The sequence below is a fragment of the Chrysochloris asiatica genome, unplaced genomic scaffold, assembly GCF_000296735.1.
Source record: "Chrysochloris asiatica unplaced genomic scaffold, ChrAsi1.0 scaffold00222, whole genome shotgun sequence".
NCBI classification, from domain to species: Eukaryota; Metazoa; Chordata; class Mammalia; order Afrosoricida; family Chrysochloridae; genus Chrysochloris; species Chrysochloris asiatica.
The window spans coordinates 365788-379038 of NW_006408740.1; the positions used below are offsets into that span (position 1 = coordinate 365788).

At 40.4% G+C, this 13251-nt stretch overlaps 1 protein-coding gene across 1 annotated transcript in view; it reads left to right on the forward strand.

The window, feature by feature from the left end:
* SNX19 (sorting nexin 19) overlaps window positions 1-12848 on the forward strand; it is a 49977-nt gene extending 37129 nt beyond the window's left edge. The window contains exons 9-11 of the mRNA XM_006873083.1: window positions 10051-10235; window positions 11561-11648; window positions 12710-12848. Of these exons, the coding sequence (XP_006873145.1) occupies window positions 10051-10235; window positions 11561-11648; window positions 12710-12848 (412 nt within the window). The remainder of the gene's footprint in view (window positions 1-10050; window positions 10236-11560; window positions 11649-12709) is intronic.
* The last annotated feature ends 403 nt before the right edge of the window (window positions 12849-13251 follow it).

A 13251-nucleotide genomic window follows, 5' to 3' on the forward strand; every position in this document is an offset into this window, starting at 1 on the left:
TGATGGTGAGGATGACACAGGACCAGGCAGTGTTTCTGTTGTACAGAAAGTCACCAGGAGTCCGCATCAGCTCCATGGCAACCAACAGTGGTGTACAGTTCAGTTTGAAAAATATCGTTCTATTACTATCAGATTTAAAATGACCAAAAGTGACTTTTTGAATCCAAAAGATACTAAACGTAAAGCAGTGATTCTCAACCAGGAACATTGTAGGTTAGGGCCAGGAATGGTGTTCAGCATTTTATTGTACACAGGACAGTCCTCACAACAAAAAAACATTACCAGTCTCAAATGGCAGGAGTGCCGAGGTTGGGAGCCCTGCTGTAAGGGTAACAAGGCAGCATTTCTTATCTATTGCAGATCTATTTAGAAGGACACAAGCTGTAACCTGGTCCTCCTTTTCTTTTTTTCTTTGAACTGTGTTTGCTACCTTAAGATAGGTTGGAGTATAATCATCCTTGATTGATTTGCTAGGTCTAGTCCAGTGAGTAAACTGAAAGCCTTAAGGAATGGGTCTCTTGTTTTCTTACATTCAGACTGTACTTGGCATTTTGTTAGAATATTATAATTGCTCCTATGAATATTGTTTATCTTATCATTTTAATGTCCTTTTCCCTCTACTCACTAAGCCATACATATGCAGGACCCTTCCTCACCAAGCCATAGCAGTTTTCTTGGAACAAAAATGAAGAGAATTTGGCTAATTGGATAAATATGATCCCTAAAACTCTCTCCCCTTTACTTCTAACATTTCTTGTTTCTGCTGTTTGGGTAGTAAATGACATTCTTCTGATGTTAGAGTGTTGTGTTAAGCCCTAGTATTCAAATATATATATATATATATGTTCCTTTTAGCCATTGCTTCTTCCTTTATCTGCAGCTATTTCAGACAGGCTTCCCTTCAACGTGGCCTAGACATCTACTCCCAGTATAATGACAAGCCGTGATCTCAAATGGAGTCCTGGCAGCATGCTGTAGGATAGGCACTGGACTGCCAACCACAAGGTTGGCAGTTAAAACTCACTAGCCACTCCTTGGAAACCCTGTGCTGGGTAACTCTGAGTCAGAACTGACTCCATGGCACATAGCAACAACAGCAGCGGTCTCAAACCCGGCCTCCTTCCTTGCTTAGCATCGAGATGATCTGTTCTAGTGTCAATCTTTTAGTGCTTTGTTTTTCATTGCGTTTGGTATTTCTGGGCTTCCTGTAAGTTTCTATGTGCTCTGGATCATTCAGAGATGGCCGTACAGAACATACCTAGGCTACTTTTTTTTTTCTTGTTTGCCTTACTTTGAGATGGTGGGTCGGAAGAAAGTGATATCTCTAAATTAAATTTAGAAAATAAAACCAGTGTTATTTAAGGCTGCCGTTGTTGTTAAGTATCGTCCAGTCAGCTCTGACCCATAGCGACCCTGTATAGGGTTTCCGAGGAGCTTCTGGTGAGCTTGAACCGCAGACCTTGTAGTTCAAAACGGCTTTGCAGTGTGGTGCATTAACCCACAGCGCCATACCTAGACTCCTACTCTCTATTTATTTTAGCATGTTTACCTCATGCTTCTTGTATTACATTAAGAATAACATTTGTATTTAGTAAATGATTTATTTGGCCACTACTTGGCTGTCAGTTTGTTGTACTGTGGTGGCTTGTGTGTTGCTTTGATGCTAGAAGCTTGGCAATCAGTATTTTAAATGCCAGCAGGGTTTCCCATGGTGGGCAGGTTTCAAAACAGTTTCCAGACTAAGACAGACTAGGAAGAAGAAGATGCAGACCACTTAATGAATAGCAGCAGAACATTGTCAGATATAATGCTGGAAGATGAGCCCCTCATGTTGGAAGGCACTCAAAATACCCCCGGGAAAGAGCTACTTCCTCAAAGTAGTGTTGATCTTAATGACATGGATGGAGTTAAACTTTCCAGACCTTCATTTGCTGATGGGGAATAACTCAAACTGAAAAGAAATAACTGAAAATACTTCTTCTCATTTTCAATAATTAGAATGGCATGTATGAAGTATGAATATAAGAACATTAGAAGTCATCAGAAATGAATAGGGCTGCATAAAGATAGATATCCTAGACACTAGTGAGCTGAAATGGACTGGTATTGGCCATTTTGAATCTGACAGTCATGGTGGCAAGAACAACAAATTGAAGAGGAGCGGTGTCACAGTCACCATCAAAAGGACAGTTCAAGACCTATCTTGAAGTACAATGCTATCTGTGATAGGATAAGAAGGATAGGATAGGCCTACAAGAAAGACCAGTTCATACCACTCTTAGTCAAATTACGCACAACCACTAAAACCAGTGATGATGAAATTGAAGAATTCTGCCAATTTCTTCAGTCTGAAATTGATCTAAGATGCATCGATAAGTATTAGAGATTAGAATGTGAAAGTTGGCAAAAAAAAAAAAAGAATGATTTTGATGACAGAAACTATGCTTGAAATTTCTAATAGTATTTACAGGGCAGCTAATTATTTATTATGGTCCTTCTAGCCATATTTCTCCTTTTTGTGATCCATTGTAAATGCTACCCTCCATGCCTGTAACTGGAGTCCTGGTGTGGTGCTCTAGGATAGGCACTCGACCACAAGGTCAGTTTGAATGGCAAGAGAAGTAATTCAAATTCACCAGGCATCCTCAGAAACCCTGTACAGGGTCACTATGGGGTCAGAACCGACTCCATGGTACTTAACAACAACAACATGTCTGTAAGTATGAACCCATTTTGAATGAGTTGTTAAGAAGTAAAGATTACAGTAGAACTAGGTATTAAGAATTCACCCACCTTATTAGTGTAGCACTATGGATTAATGCACTGGACTGCAAAGTCGGTTCAAACTGCAAAGCTGGTGGTTCAGCTCACCAGCTGCTCCTTGGAAACCCTACACAGGGTCGCTGGGGAATACTGGTGTGGTGCTGTGGGCTAATGTACTGGACTGCAAAGTTGTTTGAACCACAATGTCACTGATTCAAACTCACCAGCCGCTCCTTGGAAACCCTATACAGGGTCACTATGGGTCTAAACCGACTCTATGGCACTTAACAACAACGAGTCAGAACTGACTGAAGGCACATAACAACATAACAACAACAATAAAGGGTGTGGAGTCCTGATAAGGTAGGATAAGTACCTGACCATAAAGTCAATTTGAATTGCAAGGTTGGCGGTTCAAAGTCACCAGTTACTCCTTGGAAACTCTATACTGAGTCGCTATGAATTGGAACTGACTCAACAGCACTTAAGAACAACAAGTGGAGGCTGTGACTCAAATCATTACCCTTAGTTTCCCTTGGGGGTGTGGTCTGACTCCAATTTATAAGACTGCTTTGGAAAGTTTGGTCTCTTGCCCTGGATCTTGCTTGTGGCTCATTACATCCAACCTCTAGTTCTTGGGACTTTTGGCTGGCTCATCATCTGACCTGATTCATCAGCTACTGCAGCCTCGTGCATCAACATCCTGTTGTCTGACATGCTGATTTGGGCTCCTCAGCTCCTGCGACTATGTAGGTGAGAAGATTTCACCAGACTGATCTCTAAACTACAGATTTTGGACTCACCAGCTTCCACAATTTTGTGAGCCTTTTTTTGACATTTGTGAAACATTACAGTGTGCTGCAGAACCCTGGGACTTGAGGGAAGAGAAGAGTGGTGACTGATATCAAGGACTATGTTGGGGCCTAATGTGGGAAAAATCAAACAATTGGGATATCTTTAACTTCCAACTGATAGGGACCAGCCTTGTGTTGATTTTTTTTTTTTTTTTTCTTTTCTTTAAACTTTTTTCTTGTGAATTGAATGGAGGTAAGCATACAAGATCATCAGCTTTTACTTTCAATCAATCATTCATTTATACATTTTGTTTCATCTCATTGAACATTCTCCCCTCCCTGTAACAACAATTTTCTGCTTCCACCCGGTTTTTCCCTTTTACATCTTATTCTTCACAAATGTATAGAGAAAAATATATGACGTTGTGTTGATTTTTATAAAAGAAATTATTCATGCACCACTGTAATGAAATGTGCAAAGACCTGGAGTTAGGAATCCAGAAGGGAAGAACAACTCTCAGCATTTCTCAACCTGAAAAAACTGAAGAAAAGATTCAAGGCTCGGGCTGCAGTATTGATGGATTCTATCACCATCCACTCTTTGGAAACCCTGTACATAGTTGCTGTGAATCAAAACTGACTCAACACCATTAAACAACAAACAATAAATAAGCAAAATATTGAATGATACTGAGAACATCAAAAGAAGATAGAAGGAATATACAGATAGTCACTGTACCAAAAATAATTGTTCATTGTTAGTCATGCCCAGAAGTACTGTAAGATCAGAACCAATGGTATTGAAGGAAGAAGTCCAAGTAGCACGGAAGGCACTGCTAAAAGTAAGGTTCAGGAATTGACAATACAAATTAAAACTGTTTCAGCTGATGCAGCCTGGAGACATTCACTTGTCTGTGTCAAGAAACTCAAAAGACAGCTACCTAGCCAACCAATTGGAAGAGTACCATATCTGTGCCCATTCCAAAGAAAGGTGACCTAATGGAATGCAGAAATCATCAAATAATATCATAAATATTACATGTAAGTAAAATGTTGATGAAGATCATTAAAAAATGACTGTGCCAGTATAACAACAGGGAGCTGCCAGAAATGCAAGCTGGGTTGGAAAAAGAAGAATAGAACAAAGGATCATCATTATCAGATGTCATGTGAAAGCAGAGCAAAATGTTTATTTGTTCTTTATTGGTTATGCAAAGGCATTTGACTGTAGATGATAACAAACTATGAATAAAATCGTGAAGAATAGATATTTTAATTGGGCTCATGAAGACCCTCTACATAGGCAGTCATTTGAACACAGTAAGGGATACTGAATGATTTAAAATCAAGAAAGGTGCTAAGGTTGTGTCTCTTCAGCATATTTATTCAATTGGTATGGTGAGCAAATAACCCAAGAAGCTGGATTATATGAAAAAAATGTGGCATCATGATTAGAGTGATATGCTGATGACACGACCTTGCTGAGAGGGAAGAGGACTTGAAATACGTACTGATGAATATCAAAGACTACAGTCTTCAGTGTAGATTGCACCTCAATGTAAAGAAAACAAAAACCCTCACAAGTGGACTGAAAAATAGCATCATGATAAATGGAGAAAAGATTGAAGTTGTCAAAGACTTCATTTTGCTTGGATCCACCATTAACACTCATTGTAGCAGCCATAAAGAAATCAAAGAACTTCTTTCTTTTAAGTGTTCTAGAGCAAAGACGTCAGTTTGAGGACTAAAGAGAACCTAATCCAAGCCGCAGTATTTTCAATAGGATCAGCACTGGACTGTGAACCATGGGTCGGCAGTTCAAACCCACCAGCAGCTCTTTGGAAACCCTATACAGGGTCGCTATGTGTCAAAACTGATTAATTGACACTTAGCAACAACAACATTTGCATATGAAAGCTGGACAGTGAATAAGGAAGACTGTAGAAGAATTGATGCTTATGAATTATAGTATTGGAGACAAATATTGAAAGTACTATGGGCTGCTAGAAGAACTAACAAGTCTGTCTTAGAACAAGTATAGCCAGAATGCTCCTTAGAAGTGACAATGGCAAGACTTTGTCTCTTGTGCTTTGGATATAGTATCAGGAAGGACCAGTTCCTGAAGTAGGACACCGTGCTTGGAAAAGTAGAGAACCAGCGAAAAAGACTCCCAGTTAGATAGACACAGTGGCAACAATAATATGCTCAAATGTAACAATTGTGAGGATTGCGCATGACCGGGTCATTATTTCATTCTGATATGCAGTGAGTTGCTGTGAGTTGGAACTAACTCGATGACACCTAACAACTAACAACAAATGATTTATTAAAGGAGTTCTGGTGCTGCAGTGCTTAAGCACTCAACTGCTAGCCAAAAGGTCAGTGGTTCAAACATACCAGCTGCTCTGCAGAAGAAAGATGTGGCAGTCTGCTTCCATAAAGATTTACAGACTTGGAAACCCTATGGGGCTTTTCTACTCTGTCCTCCAGAGTCACTGTGGGTCAGAAATGGCTCAACAGCAATAGATTTTAAAAATTATTTATTATAAACACTCTATAATGAATAGTGATATGGATGTGTGCCCATCGACCTTGAAAATTTTAATTTCTTATAGAGTCCTGGAGTGGTGGTGCAGGATAGTGCTGGACCGCAAGGTCAGTCTGAGCTGTGAGGTCAACAGTTCAAACCCACCAGCTGCTCCTCAGAAACCCTATACAGAGTATAGAACCTACTCAATGGCACTTAACAACAATATAGCATAATAGTAAGTGCTACCAATGAATTCTAGAAACTACTGCTGGAAAAGCTCTGTGAGACATTGGATTTCAGAAACAGAAATTCCATTCCTTTTGTTTCAAGACAACTATGCCCCCTCTTTCTTGAGGGGATGTGGGGGTTGGTAGGAATAAAGAACGAGGTTTAGGCTTGGGACTATGGCTACATCTAGGCTTGGCCTAGCACTTCATTTACTGTTAGGTTTATAGTTAGGAAATAGGGTTAGTGCTAAGAGTAAAAGTTGGTCTGGGGGAAGTAGTAAGGCTTAGTCTAGTTTTCAGGGTCACAGTTAGGTTTATTTTTACTTTTTCTTAAAATCTATTTGATTTTTCTCTTCACTTGGAAATTCTGTAACTGGATTATTACCTCTTTTTACTTCATTGGAGCTTTTGTTGCTGTTGTTGCAACTGTATCTTTGGTTCTCTCTTTTTGGTCGTATAGGTCTGTTTTACTTTGCATACATTTATATCTGGGTTGAATCTAGGTGATACTATCATGTATGTTAGTGTTAGGTTGTTCTTTGCTGTTGTTGGTCTCTGTCCAAACAACTCATTTTGGTAATTTTATTTTTGTAAGGTTGGTCTGGTTTTTTACAAATTCTTTTAATTTTGTTTCTCTGAAAATGATCTAATTTCACCGTTATAAATGATGGACAATTTTGCTGGATTTATGTTTCTTGGTTGGCAATTTTATTTTTTTTCTTTCAGTTTTATATATGTCATTCTATTATCTTCATGCCTGCATGGTTTCTTCTGAGAAATCAGAGCTTAGTCATATTAATTCTTCTTCATAGGTAACTTTTCCCTTTTCCTGAACTGCTTTCAGGAGTCTTTCCTTGTTTTTGGTTTTGAAAAGCTTGATTACATTATGTCTTGGTGTTTTTCATTTGGGGTCTATCCTGTTTGGAGTGAAATTTTAAATTATGTGTGATGAAAGTGTTTTGTGTCCTTTATTTCCAGGGTACAAATAGTACAGGACAAACCGAAACTCTGCAGCACCAGCAAGTAAAAGCCACCTTTTAAACTTGTCCCTCTTTTAAGGTCTGAAGTTTGTTTTATCTCTGCCAGTTTGTACAAGTTCTGTTTCTTACATTCCTGAACTGACTCTTCTAGGGCCTTCTGCTGATTGGTTCTGTGCCTCAGGGTTTGTAATTATCGACAGGTCTTTGTTTGATCAGCAGTTGATATTTTACTTGGCGACTTCAATCCTCTTTGTCAATTAATTTTGCTCAGCTTCCACACCTTTATTTCACTCACTGACTCATCCCCATCCAGTGTTAATCTTTGTTTTTGTACTCGGATTCTTTTTCCCAGCAATCCCACTTAGAGTTTGATAAGTGTGATTATATAAATATGTATACATTTATTAAATCTATGTCTTGTCATTTACTAAAATGTTTTTCATCTGGCATATGTGCATGACATTCTAGATCACCCTGGAGAAGGCCAAGTAATATATCCTTGCCATAATGCAGTGTGAGCCCCAGTCCCCACCGGATGAACTGACATTAATTCATAACACTGAGCTATATGTCAGACATGCCCAGAACATGACTGCAGTACAGAGCTTTTCTGTGAACTCTACTTTTAATGATTTGAGCCACAGACATTATGAGCCCCAAATGACAGAAATAAGGGAAAACTAGCTTATTGCATGGAAATGTGAATGAGACACTGAACTAGAATGAATTATAGCTCAGTTTCTTGTTTTGGGGTTCTCTAGGCCCTTTGAAAAAGTTATATTTTGGTTTGTAAGAACTTGCCCTTTTCCCTTAGATCATGTGAGACCCCAGTCCACATCACTGACCTCAGCAAAAGTCATAGCAGCAGATGCTGCTTGAGGTGAAGAAAGGAGACCATGAGTTAAGAATGTTGGGTCACTTGATTCCCTGCAGAGAACCTGAGCAGCTCACTGCATCCACATCCCTTTGGTGACCCTCTTCTATAAACAGAAATATGCATTCTTGCTACTGGATCCCTTTCGTCAAGTGTCTTAGGCTCACTGAATGAAAAGTCCTATAAAAAGGCACTGCGGCCCTAATAATATCAGATCCGATTGTGATAGCTATTTTAGGCCAGAGCAGCTTTGTGCCGCTCTTGATCTCCATCGATGTTTGCCATTCTTGCCCTGCTATTACCTTTCAGACTTCCTATTCTTAGAAGCGTTCGTGAGCCCTGGGCATGGGGGATTGCAGCCCCCAGGGGTGGAATGCCTAGCTTGAGTGGAATGTAGACTGTCTGGCAGAGTGGAGGTTAAATAAAGTTTGCCTTGGCAGCCCTCTCTGTTCTTGGATGGGGGTCAAGTAACTTGGGTGTAGGAGTGACGGCATAAGCTGCCATGTGTTGTGGTACCAAAGGGATTCTCACATGCATGAGTGGCAGTGGTTTACCAGGTGTTTAACCATGGCCAGCATAGCCATGCTATCTCAACCATGTGTATATTAAGGATATTTTGGTAGTCTTGAACCTCTAGACCATTCGCTTTGAAAAAAATGCAGAAAGAAAGAATAAATAACAATGGAACTCAGGAATCTTCCAGCACCTCCAGATTTGGTGCATTTGCTACTTTAGGGTTATTGACTCATTGTTAAAAGTAAGCCAAAGGAAAACACCATTGTAACAAGAACGGTTATCAGTCAATCAACAAGTATAAGACACGGTTACTACTCTTCTAGAACTTACAATTTAGTTGGAAAAGTAGAGTGGCAAACATATGAGAAAATTCTTAATATTACAAAGTAAAATATGACTTATAATCAGTGCTCGGAGTCCTGGTGCAGCACTGTGCTACAAATTTAATGCCCTGGACTACGAAGTCGGTTTGAACTGCAAGGTCAGCTGTGCAAGCTTACCAGCCATTCCTTGGAAACCCTGTACATGGTTGCAGTGGGTCAGAACTGACTTGACAGCACTTGCCAACAACCAACAACAACAATCGGTGCTATAGAACTAAGTTCCAGAGAAGTTGTAAGGGGTGGGAGAGCACATCTAGCTGTGATTGTCAGACGGAACTTCATAGATGAGGCTGGTTTAAATAGGTCTTGCCTGGAAGGCAAGCTACAGCAGGCTATCCTGATAAAGAGGAGAGGCCTTGTCAGTGAGTGGCCAGCTGGGAAGTAAAGGGAAGACATCAGAAAGCCTCAGCACAGGGCATGGGAACTTGAAGACAAGTGGATGTAAATGGAGTGGTGCAGGAGGGGGACTTGTCTACAGTTACCATCCCTTACCGGTAAAAGCTGTGCCTGAGGAACGCTGGAAAGGTTTAGGTGACAAGATTTAGCAAGAGACCTATTCAGTGTTCTGTTCTATAAAACAATATGTGGTTCACAGTGGACCCTCAGTAAGTAACATCATGATTATTATTGTTATTTATTATCATCATCACTAATCTTCAAATGCTGTGATCCTAATTTTTGTTCTTGCTAACTTTGCTTTCCCCAATCCTGAGTGTGCAAAGAGCTGTGGTGGTGTCATTTGGCTGCTAACTACAAGTTTAGCTGTTCAACCCATCAGCCACTGCAAGACAGAAAGATGAGGCTCTTTGCTCCCGTAAAGATTTGCAGTATCTGAAACCCAAAGAGGCATTTGTACTCTGCCTTACAGGGTTTCTATAAGTCAGAAGCTTAATGACAATATGTCTCCTAATTGATCACATGGCTCATGCTTTGCCACACCCTCTCCTTCAGGTTTATCTGAGTTTGCTTCTCTTCCCCCACAGGTGGCTAGAGGTACAGGTAGCTAATCTAACATGTCCACAGCGCTGGCTACAGTACCTCCGACTTCTTCAGGAGTCCATCTGGCCTGGGGGGGTTTTGCCTGAATTACCTCGACCCATGAGGACCCACGAACAGAAGGTAGCTACTGAGAAACAGGCTTTGCAGAGCCTAATGGGAGTCCTGCCAGGTAATTGGACTGCTGAAATTGTGCACACTGATACCTGTTCCTTTCCCATCCTACTTGGTCATCCTTACCTCACCCTTGCCTCCCAGTTTGAAAAGGACCTTGAATGGAGCGCATACTGAAATACCTGCTGACCCTTCACTTCCTGGGCTAATAGGAAAATGATTGGAGTTGGATTCAGAGGATGCTGAGGCAGTGAAAGGGATCATTATGGCCAGACCCTAAATACTAAGGTGAACCCTGTAGCTATTTGGATAAATAACTTTTGGAAGACTTTGTGTCTCATACTTCAGATATATTATCAGAAGGGACAAGTTCCTAGAGAAGGACATCATGCTTGGTAAAGTGAAGGGTCAGCAAAAAAGAGGGAGCCCTCCAACGAGATGGATTGGCACAGTGGCAGCAGCAACAGGCTCAAATGTAGCAGCAATTATGAGGATGGCACAGAACCGGGCAGTGTTTCATTCTGTTGTGCATAGGGTCACTATCAGTCAGAATTGACTCAACAGCACCTAACGATGACAACTTTTAGGAGGGTCAGACATCTGTGCCTGTGCTGCAGGGACAGGTCTCTGAGACATTCCTGTCAGATGAAGACTTTGAGTGCTATGCCAATCGTCATTTTGGGACGAAGGAAGAAAATGATATGCCTCACAGAAGCTGAGATTTGATAAGCGGAGGCCATTGAGTCAAGTCCATGGTATTGGTAATAGGCAAGCACAAAGTCTGAAAACATTTTATTTACTTTGTGTTGTCTTTTAGCAGGCAAGGAAGACACTTGATTTCCTGTGGATGTGGCAGTCAGGAAGAAGTAGTAAACTTTTAGCCTGAACAATTAATTTTAAATTTCTTCTTTCAGTTTTTATTATTAACCCCTGTTCTCAGAGAAAAGAGCTACATTATAGTGACAGATTACAAAAGTATTTCTTGAGGCCCATTTTACTTGAATATTGAACTTAAGAAAAACACTTTTCTTATTTTTTCCCATTTTATGGAGATTGTAGTTGGCTGTATTATTTTGGAGAGCACTGGTGTGGAGTAGTGTAGAATAAGCACTGAACCAGTAGCCATAAGGTTGGCAGTTCAAATCCACCAGCTGCTCTCAAAAACCCTATACAGGGTCGCCATAATTTGGAACCAACTCAGTAGCACACAACAACAATAAATACTGTTTGGAGATAATATCAGAAGTATCCAACTTATGTAAATTTGACAGATCCATGAGATGGGGATGTCTCAAATATAACTAAGGAGATTAAGCATGTAAGTCTTCTTAGAATCTAAGGCTTAGATGATAACACAAAATCCCATCTGTTCTTCCTTACTAGATATTGTAGTAGAAATCCTTGGAGTGAACAAATGCCGGCTGAGCTGGGGCCTAGTCTTAGAGTCACTACAGCAACCCCTCATCAACAGGTAGGCTGAAAAATGTGTCTATGACATCATCATAGCAGAAGCCATCTTAGATCTCAGGACTGTCCAAGATTTCTAAGTGAAAAGGCCACATTCATAGAAGTGAGATGGTCTCCTTAACTTATCTCAGACCCCAACTGCAGAGCCTTGACTGTACACCCAAAGTAAAATCCATGCAGCCAGCCTCCTGACAGGTTGTCATGAGATTGTAGGCTACTGTTGGACCAGCCTCTGTTTGTATTTGGAAGAATTTGATGGTGGTCCTCCCATGAATTGTTGAGAATGCCGTATTATCCTCTGAGGTTCTTGATATGCTTAGGGCTCTTTTCAGCATCTGCCAGCTCCTATAATCACCACATGAACATATTCTGTACTTGTGTATTACAGGCTTGTGATGATTTTCACCATAGATTTGTATCCTTACTAGCACGACTATGATTAGTGTTATGATAAAGCACTGTCTTTGCCTCCTATGAAGCAGACAAGATAATGAGGCTGGAATAGAATAGAGGGCCCCAGCAAGACTATTCCACAAGATGTAGATATTTTCTGGTACTTGAAAACAAATGCTTCTGGAAAATATTGTACTCTTCTATTCTTCTCTCAAACTCTCCCAAAGTAGACTATACCTGTTAACTTTCACTCCTCCAGGGCCCTGGCTTTGCATCATTCCCTGTGTGTAGCCAGTGAGCTATAGTAATTGATTATAAGAAATACCAATAGTCAGAATATGAAGATTCCTAAAAACCTGATTTAGCTGTGGGGAATTTCGACTCACAGTTCTTCAGCAGAGTTAATGTACTAATGTGGCTATGGAATTTTCTAAAATCTAATCTCAACAAGTACTGTTTCTGGAGTTACAGTAATTTATACTAATTCAGCAAATATTTATTTCATGGCAGAAGCTTCATTCTACTATTTTCTTTTAGAACAATAAATATATCCACTTAAGGTTATCTGTAATCAGTGAGGGAGGGAAAGGAAAAGTAAATGTCATAAACAAGATCTGGTGTTTCTAGACTGAGACAGTACCCCCTCTAAGTTGTTTGTCCATTTGTTTTCAGGCATTTGATTTATTGCCTATGGGACATCATCCTGGAATTCTTGGATCTCAGAGTCTCTATTGAGGATTCTACGACAAGCACCTCTGCTTCAAATACTCCAGGCAGCCCCAAAAAGATGGATGTCTCTTCTCAACTATAGGCCATATACTTCTCAAAAGTTGGGAAAGGAGAGTTATCCACCACCCAATCAGGAAGCCTGCCCTCTGGGTTGAGGCTATAGCTCAGAAGGCCCATGGCCACAGTGGCACAGTGCTCTCCCAGTTCTCTTCCATTTGTAGCAGGTGACAGGTGGGCTATATGTGGACCAATTACATACATACCCATATCTAAAGTTCTTCTGTGGTGTTCAGATTGTTGCTGATTGATATATCCTGAATCCTTTGAAATAGGAAGCTGTCAGGTAGAGGAACAAACCCTGTTTGCCTCTCTCCTCACCCTCCTCCATAAAATATTTGTTTGCCTATAATCCGACCTGAGACATACACCTAATCTACCAACCTAGAAGATCTAGATAGAAGAGGAAGAAATGATAGCCAGATTTC